Source organism: Lontra canadensis, unplaced genomic scaffold (assembly GCF_010015895.1).
Source record: "Lontra canadensis isolate GAN:19392208 unplaced genomic scaffold, GSC_riverotter_1.0 scaffold60, whole genome shotgun sequence".
Taxonomy (NCBI): domain Eukaryota; kingdom Metazoa; phylum Chordata; class Mammalia; order Carnivora; family Mustelidae; genus Lontra; species Lontra canadensis.
This window is the reverse complement of record NW_022631054.1, coordinates 4,917,463-4,926,721: the sequence shown is the minus strand read 5'-3', so window position 1 is coordinate 4,926,721 and position 9,259 is coordinate 4,917,463. Positions and strand designations below refer to the sequence as shown.

Genomic DNA, 9,259 nt, shown 5'->3' with positions numbered 1-9,259 from the left:
GTCCAGGGGCACTTCTGACACCTCCACGAGCCCTCTTAGTTCCTCCAGAGCGTTAACGTGGCATGCAGGTCTCTGACAGAAACAGGGATGAGGTCTACAGCATGGAAAAGGTGGTATTTCTGTCATACCGGCAATTAGTTTGAAACAGAAGTGTGAAAACAAAATCTCAAGGATGTAGTGTACATGGCCCAGGCTTTAAAATAGGAGGGGAAAATGCCTCTCAAGCTGTCCCTGAGTCGTGGTGAGGACATAGGTGCTACACTGCCAAGAACTCTCGTGTCTAGCCCATCTCAGTGAGCAGAGCTCTTGCCCACGAAAATGGCAGCCCACAGGTGATTGCCGTGGCGCCTTAGAATGCCCGAGGACATGTGGCCAGGGGTAAAAGCTGGCTTCTGATCTTAGAGGAGAGGGGTACAGGGCAAGTTTGGCTTGGAACACAGCTCTTCTTGTCAGACTGCCCTTCCAGGGAGCCTTGGAGCCTTAAGAGGGACGATGTCGGGTCAGAGGTCCACTACGGAGGGTCCCTCCTGGCACCTGAGGGCAATACTGAGCCACTTGAGGCAGCGCAGCCAAGTGGACACGCTCGTGCCCTCCCAAGTGTGTTCCTCGTGCAATCTGCATCTGCAGGAAGGAGGGCAGTCACTCCTCTTGCTGCGCTGGCCCACTCCGGGCTGCCCTGAACGAGAGATCTGTGTTGCTCATGTACTGTTCTGCCTGTGGAACCAGGAGCAGCCCTGGGCCTCTGAACTCTGGGTTGAACTTGGGAGGAGTCGTAAAATGCAGTCTCCAGGCCGCAGCCTCCGGCCTGAGTAATTAGACCTGCATGTGAGGTTTGGGTGCCTCTCCAGTTCACTAACACAGCTAGCTAGAGGGCTGTAGGGTCACGGTGGGATTCCCTGCCGAGTAAGATGAAGAAAGCAACTCAGGGCTGCTGAGGTGCAGGCAGCCCTCGGACCTTGTGGCTTGTGTTTCTTCCCAGCAGACATTTACTCGCTCAGAAGCCATGGCTTTGACTCTGCCATTGCCTCACCTGGGCAGCCTGAGACTAGGGAAGAGGCTGTGGTGGGCATGTTGGGCAGGCGTAAAATGACCTCATATAAAAGCACAGCTCCTGCAGCAGTCACTACAACTGCACTAGGGTGGGGATGGTGAAAGACCTCAAGGGAAAGACCGAGGCCACAGCAGCCCAAGGTCAGGTACAAGATGCATCACGGACCAGAGATAGGACAGGGAGGCGGCCCATTTGGCTAGGAGTAGTTGGGAGGAGGGAGCAGTGGTGGGAAGGCAGTTGTTTCACCTGCAAGGGATATGGCAAAAGGCCTTACTTTCTGAGTTGGCAAATCCCAAGGCTGGCCACGTACAGAGACCGTTGGCTGCACTGCCTTCTACAGCCCAGCCAGGAGCCTGGCTGCCAGACCTGTATTCATGCCACTGGGGCAACGTGTGACTTCTGACAAACATGTAGATGGGGGTTCGGGGGAGGGTATGGCCTGTTCACTCAGGAAACTAGCTTTTTTTATTACAACGCTTTTAGGATGGGGTAGCAGTGCTCGCCGAGACCCATGTGGAAATGATCACTTTTTTGGTGCAATAATGCCTTCCAGTTGGGCCTGAAAAACAAAAACAAACTCCATTAATATTTGAAGCTTGCAGCCTTTAGCTGAGAGGTGAGAAAGTCCCTGGGAAGAAGAATTCGATGCCGCCCCACCAAGTGTTTTCCCCTCCATTCCCAATTCCGTATTTCCTAGATTAGCTGGTTTCGGGCTTGGCATCCAGTCTTGCTGCCGGAGGAGAAACCAGAGCTGTCCTGGTTTCCATTCAATAATGGCTCCGTGTAGAATATAAAGCATTGAAAAGGAAATTGAATAAAAGTTGTTGAAATAGTGGTTTTTCACGGCTCAGATTTCGGGCCTGAAACGCGAAGGTAAACATCTGGCCCTCCGGGCTGGGATCCTGGGAGCTCTGTGCTGGGCCGAGAGGTTTGGGAAACAGCCATCTTCCAGCCACCGAGACAACCTGACACCCAATTAGAGGAAATTGCTACCAGGAAGTAGGGAGCTGTCCATCTTGTATGTAAAGCTTAACACGCTTGGGAGTTATTTACTCTGCTCCTCCGGCAGCCAGTCAAATAATTTTCTATACATGGTGTGTGGACCGCTCTTTAAGCAGGTCTGTCTTGGGGACTGCAGGCACTGCTTCATTTGCAGTGCAGCTTGGAGCCAATAAAAATAACTCACTTCTAAAGAGTCCTACCCCCTGGGGATGACAAGGTTGCTTATAAATGTTAGAAGCCAAGGTATTCCGCTGTGCTCCTGCTGCTGGTAACTGCAGGAGGAAGTGAGGAACTCGGGCTTATGGTGAAGGGAACACGGCAGATAAGGCACGCAGCTTCAGAAGCTGCTAAGTAAATAGATTCATGTCTGGCTGTGAAGTTTCTAGCTTTTCTTCGTTAAACTCAGCAACAGGAAGATCTGTCGTCCCGCACTAGCAGTTTATACAAGCCCGTCTTTATCTTAAGTGCCTGTCCTTGGTGGAGCCCCAAGAAGCCTGCCAATCACAAGAATGTAAACTTCCCACGAGACTAGGGAGGAAAGGAAGACAGCAACCACGGGCCCCTCTGGCCAGGGCCATGGGAGACCACCACCAAACATGAACAGGTCCGCCGTCTAGAACAACGGTACTCAAACTTCCGCTGCAGACCTTGTTAGGTTGCTGGACCCCAGCCCCGATGTTTCCGACTCAGTAGATCTGGGATGGGCCCAGTGGTTTGTATTTCTAAAAGTTCCCAGGTGATGATGCTGGTCTGGGGCCCAGTCTTAGGGAAACTTCAGATTCCACAGAGAACGTACAGTTTCAGGGGCCTGGCCCCACTTCAGCTCGGCTGGGTAAACGTAAACCACTGGCAAAGGGACTTGGAGGAAAAACACCTCCAGTTGCCTTCCCCTGACCATGCACTTGGGGAAAGTTCCTAATTTGAAATGGTTCTCCCTCTCAAAGGGCCTTCCCTGCCCACCCCAAAGGCCATGCCTCAGAGGGGCCGTAGGTGGGAAAAGCCCTCCCAAGAGAGCCTGCTGAAGAGATCCAGCCCATGCTGTCATGGGAGAGAAGTTCCACTTTCTGCCATATCTGCCCCTCCCGGGGGATGGGTGACTTCTTTCCAAGGGGAAAACACCCTCCACCGGAGAGTCGGGCTGATGTGTTGTGGGAATCCAGAGCCCGATGGCTAGAAAAGATACATAATAAATCTTCACCGTCTCCTCCCACCCCGCCCCATCCCCACCGCTGCTTCCTTCACTCCTTGGCAGCACGTGGGCCTGGGGGAGGCCAGGGAGGGCGGGGGGCCCACCTTTAGCTGCTGGTTCGTCCGCTTGAGGAACTGAATCTCCTCATTGTGCTTCTTCTCCTCTACCAGTCTCCTCTCAACCTCCCGCTTCTCGATGGCCTCACACTTGGCTTTCTGCTCGTTCACTTGCCTCTCCAAATCTTTCTTTTCTGCTTCCAATTCTGCAATCTGAGGACAGAAATTTGGGTCATCCTGGGCTGCCACCAAGGGTCAGGATCGTGTGACTGGGTGGAGGGGACCTGGGCACAGCTGTCCAAGCTGACATTGTCAGGGTCTGTGCTGCCACCCAGTGGAGGGTTTGTGACTGGCACGGCACGTCCACGAGGAGTGGGATCTGCCGGCACCAGGCTGACCAGCCGCTCTGAACCCAAGGGTCCCCGTTGGCAGGATGGCTGGAGCCCCCTCAGAGGCCAGAATTTCATCTGGAATGGCAACCCTGTGGCCCTGAGATTGACAGAAGAATTCACAGAGGGCTGAAACCTCATGGTCAACCCCACTCACTTTCCTCTCCATGTCTGACTTCCCCTGTTCAGCCTGCAGCGCCTTCCTCATGCCAAAGGCCACACTGCTCTCATACAAGGTCTGGTAGGCGGCAATGGTCATGCGGATCTCGTCCCGGACTCGAAGCAACAGCAGCCCCCTCTCCGCACAGTTGATGGTCACCTCTCGGATCAGCTCATCTTCCAAAGTGCACACACAATGAGTTCAGGAGGGCAGGCGGGAGGGAAACCGTGCCACGTCTATGGCTCACCACCCTTCCTACTGGGGACAGCATAGCATGTGTCCTCCCCACTTTGGGACAGAGGCCCCAGGAGCCTTGCCAGATAACCACTGCTCTGAATTTAGCACTTGGGAGGACAGGCAGTTGGCGAGCCCGGGGCAGAAGGAGACAGGAGCCCTCAGGTTTGCTTGTAGCCGGAAGCCCCTCTTAGCCACCCTCAGAAAGAAAGCCCAGGGTACTAGTCTGAGAAATTTGACTTTTCAGTTTGAGGATGATGACTACTTTAAAGCAGCTGGGAACTCCTGCGTGCCCCTTTGGCTGGACCAGCTTGGGGCTGCAAACACTAAGTATCCGAGCTTGCCCACCCATCTCTCCCACAGATGCTGACCTGGCCAGCAAACCCTAGTCACCCTCAGACTGAGGGGAGCCTGCTGGCCGCAGGGTGTGGCGGCAGTCTGAATGTCAGAGTCCACTCAGGCCAGGGAGTGTGGGCTGGGGGACAGCCATTTGACACTATCACTTAACTCTTTGGTGACTGTTGGTTAGTAGCAAATCATCCTGAAATATTTTCCTGGGCCAAGGGCTGAATGTTGATGGGTGGATATAAATACGGAACAGTAATCTTTCTGATTAAAAAACTAACATGCTTGGGATGCCTGGGTGGCTCAGTTGGTTAAGCAGCTGCCTTCGACTCAGGTCATGATCCCGGTGTCCTGGGATCGAGTCCCACATCGGGCTCCTAGCTTGGCAGGAAGCCTGCTTCTCCCTCTGCCTCTGCCTGCTGCTCTGTCTGCCTGTGCTCGCCCGCACTGTCTGTCTCTCTCTCTCTCTCTCTCTGACAAATAAATAAAATCTTAAAAAAAAAAAAAAACTAACATGCTTAATATAAAAAAATCTTTTTTTTTACAAAGATTTAAAATGGAAGTTCTGATCTTTAACCATTTGCTAAGAGGTTAGGAAACAGGTGTCCAGGTTGGCTGGAAGATGGGGGGACGAGGACGCCTTTAGCAGTTCCTGGGGTTGGGGGGCAGGGATTGGGAGAGAAGACAATTCCAGGATGGGGTGGGCTTTGGCTCAGGGGTACTCAGAACTCGGGTCTGTGCTTATGGGGAAGGGCAGGAGGTAGGAGAAGACCGCGTAGTCCTGCAACCGCAGCCCACGCCAGGCCGCTCACCGAAGCACTGTGAGTAGAGCTCCCTGCGCACGGGGCAGATGCCGGTCTCCCTGGCCTGCCGCTGCTGCAGCTTCAGGTCCAGCTGCTCCTGGAGATGCACCACATCCATCCTGGTGCTGGGGGTGCTGGACACCTGCTGGATCCACAGCAGGGTGTCCTCCACCCACTCCCTGTGGCACAGACACAGCCGGGCTGAGTAAACCCACAGCTAGAGGGGCCCCGGGACTCAAACAGAACTGGCCTTTTGGGTCCTCTGCCTGAGCAGGAACAAGGGGCAGTTCTGTCACCAACCCACCAGAAGCTTCTATCCATCTCTTCTCTGAGGAGTGCAGGGCTTAATAGCCACACCCACTAAGCCACCTCCACGGGGCCTCTGCCTGGGAGCTGGGCAATCTCTACCCTCCTGTGGCTCTCTGTGAAATCAGCACCCATGTTCCAGATCTTACCTTCCTAATGAGCTGAGTGAGGGGAGCTTCATGGGCCTTGGTGCTTGATTGGAACAGAAAGGCCAGTGAGAATTCCCCACTGACTTGTGGGGTGGGACACACAGGGCACCATAAAACTTGTGCCAGCCAGAAAGAGGCAAATGTGTGCAGTGGGGAGCTTCCTGAAGGCGTGTGCCTATGTGGTCCCCTCCTCGCTCCCCCCACCGGTCTGCCCCCCAGTAAACCTTATGTCAGAGGCCTGGTCAGGTTCCAGAATCACAAGAAGGGAGCCTGAGGGAAGAATCACCGTGGGGAGAGGATTTCCATTTATTGACAGGAGGGAGTCACCTGAAAAATCTCCCCTCCCTTCTTTGACTTCCATCTCGGATGAGTCTCTTTTCAACACAGCCTTAGAAACCGTGCTGTTAACGTATTACATAAAAATAGTCAACAAAGCATGTCAGATAAGGAGGAAGCAGGGTAGGGGGATGGTGAAGAAGGGAAAATGGTTTTTTTTAAAATAAGGATTCTCAAGGAATGCTTGCCTTGAGGCAATCACATTTGAGCAAGACCCGAGTAAAGAGATGGAAGGGAACGAGGTGGACATCGGGGGAAGAGTATCCTTGGCAGTGAGAACAGCAACTGTCAGAGCAGTGTCCAGAGACAGTGAGCAGAGGCCTCTGTGGCATCACCCCCCTGAAGAGAAGGAGAATAATGGGAGACGAGATCACGGCTATACGAGGCCAGATGATGCTAACTCTTGCAGGTCATTGAAAGGACTTGGGATTTTAGTCGGAGGGACATGGGAAACCATTAAAGAGTTCCTGGCAGAAGACTGGCATGATCTGGCTTAGGAATAGAAGCAAGGTTTTCAGATAGGAGGCCAATGTAGGTGACAAACAGTGATGAGAAACAGAACAGTGGAAGCAGAGGGGGTGGAAAGTGGTTGGATTTGGGATATAAATTTGAAGGTAGAGCCAAAAGAATTTGATGAAGGATAGAAGTGTGACGTGAGAGACCAAAAGGAATGAAGGGTGGCCTGAGCCACTAGGAGAAAGAAGACTGGGGGTGAGTAGTTTGGGAGAGGGGGACATCGTGATTTAGTTTGGACATGCTGAGTTTGAGACGCCTAGGAGACACCTTCATGAAGCTAATGAGGAAGCAGTAAAATATACGGGTCTGGAGTTTAGAGAAAAGAACAGGGCTGGAAAAACACATTTGGGAGTCATCAGCATATAGATGGTATTTAAAGCCATGAGCCTGGGTTTGAGCACTCAGGAAAAAAGGACGATAGAGAAGAGGTCTCCCTGCCCCCCACCCTTCCAGGATCCAGCCATCTGCAAGCTCTAGGAGTGCTGGATGGCTGGGAGGAAATCCTGGCCAGGGGCAGAGACAGGGTACCTCTTCCTACATTCCCAAGTTCTGGGATAGCAAAGCCTGGGCTTTCTCCCAGCCATTGCTCCTAAATTTTTACCTTGGGGGTAGGATGGCATTTAAGATTTCTTCTGCCTGCTTTGTAGGATCTGGGACAGAAGTTGAGGGGAGCTTGGTCTTTGGTGGCTGTGGGACTGGACCGGAGGGTCCAGGCTGCTGGGGGCTGACTTTCAGTGGCCGTGCCTGAGAAAAATGGACAAGTTAGGGCAGACACTGAACTCCACATATCCAAGCCCTCGGAGTTGCCCCAGGTCTTCTAAACACCCTTCCCCTCTTCCCAGATCACTTTCTCCACCTGTCTTCTCAAAAGTTATGTCTCAGCTTAAGGAAGCCATGAAGAGCCTCCGGAGCCACCCCAGTCCAAGACCTGTATCTCCTGGAACAAGTGTTTCCGGCACGGGTGCTCAACCCTCTAGTGATGGAGCGAACAGTCACTACCAGATCTGTTCCTGGACCAGACAACTACAAAAAAGAATGAGCCCCATCCACCTCTATGACTTCCTTCCTCATCCTAAATCTGCCCTCTGGGGTCACCCATCTGGGTTCCTTGTACCGCTCTCCCATCTTCCTTCCCCTGTCCCAATTCCCTTTGCTCCCAGTTGCTGCAGCCCACGTCTCTCTGGACCCCGGACCCTCACCGCAGGGATCTTTTCCCATCGGAGCTCCCGGGCTCCCCCGCTCCATGAGACCTGTCCTTACTTTGGGGCTCCGCTTTTCCGTATTCCGGCTCACCAGCACCGGGGTGTCATACTTGAGCAGAGAGTCCGCAGGGGGGATCATGGCGGTGACGCGGGTAGTAGCCCGGCTGCTGCCCCTCAAGTGTGCGCCTTGTTTGCTGTCACCATGGAAACCTCCTCCCCATTCCTCGTGGCCTGGGCGGGGCTTCGGAGTGGGGCGGGGCCAGCAGTCGTGAGTTTCCGCTCAGCCTTCGCGAAAAATTCTCCTTGTGCTTTACGTTATCAGGGTTCCCGCTCACTGGTCGCCTTGATACTTTTGGAAACGGGCAAAACAGGAGCTGGAGTCCTTGTGCTGCATCTTGTTCGCAATTTGAATGAGATGGCAAGTCACCTTCGCTGACCCCCAGTTTTGTCGCCAGCAAAATGGAAGTCACGTGACTCCTCCCTGAAGGCCTGGAGAAGATCCCCAGAGGAGGGCATCTGGAGCTCCAGATTTTTTTTTTTTTTTTAATTTATTTGACAGAGAAAGATCACAAGTAGGCAGAGAGAGAGAAGCAGGCTCCCCGCTGAGCAGAGAGCCCAATGTGGGGCTCGATTCCAGGACCCTGAGATCATGATCTGAGTGGAAGGCAGTGGCTTTAACCCATTGAGCCACTCAGGCGCCCCTGGAGGTCCAGGTTTTTAAAAAGTATTTGTTTTGGGGGCGCCAGGCTGGCTCAGTCAGTGGAGCGTCAGACTTTTAATCTGGAGGCGGTGAGTTCGAGCTCCACCGCTGGCTACAGAGATGACTTGAAAATAAAACATGTTTAAAAAGTGTTTGTTCTGGGGGCGCCTGGGTGGCTCAGTGGTTAAAGCCTCTGCCTTGGGCTCGAGTCATGGTCCCAGTAGTCCTGGGATCGAGTCCCGCGTCGGGCTCTCTGCTTGGCAGGGAGCCTGCCTCCTCCTCCTTTCTCTCTCTGCCTACTTGTGATCTGTCAAAAAAAAAAAAAAAAAAAAAATCTTAAAAAAAAAAGTTTGTTTTTAACTAGATGTTGAAATGACAACATAACATAAAGTTCGAGAATAGAGAGGGAAATACTAATGACTGGCCCACGGGCAGTACTGTGATTCCATTTCCTCCTTTCTTAACTTCGTATTTCCAAACCTAAGTGTAATCACAGTTTGCGCACCATTATTGATGCCGCTTCTTTCGTTGAACAAAGCAGGGATTCCTCCCTCCGTCACAGAGCTTGTAAACCGCATTACGAACGGAGACAGACCATTCGTCAGTTGGCTAAACAGTTTCCTACTGCTGGGCATTCAGATTGTCTCCGTTTAGTAATTACTAATAACGCGGCAACAAACAGCCTCGAGGGGAGCTGTTTCCCTGTTTCTTTTTGACACTTAAAATTCCCGCCACCCGACCGGGTCCCTACAATCCCGCCAGCTGCGGAGCGGTTGTCACGTGCTTAGATCTCCGCCGCCAGGGTTTCTGGGAGAACACGC

At 52.9% G+C, this 9,259-nt stretch overlaps 1 protein-coding gene across 1 annotated transcript; it reads right to left on the bottom strand.

The window, feature by feature from the left end:
• Positions 1-1,000: 1,000 nt before the first annotated feature.
• Positions 1,001-7,928, bottom strand: DNALI1 (dynein axonemal light intermediate chain 1). Its single transcript, XM_032877294.1, has 6 exons — positions 7,797-7,928; positions 7,138-7,280; positions 5,239-5,408; positions 3,845-4,023; positions 3,347-3,511; positions 1,001-1,610 (listed from the first exon to the last, which is right to left on the bottom strand). The coding sequence occupies exons 1-6, from the start codon at positions 7,875-7,877 to the stop codon at positions 1,575-1,577; spliced, it is 774 nt and encodes a 257-aa protein (XP_032733185.1). The 5' UTR covers positions 7,878-7,928; the 3' UTR covers positions 1,001-1,574.
• Between the last annotated feature and the right edge of the window lie 1,331 nt (positions 7,929-9,259).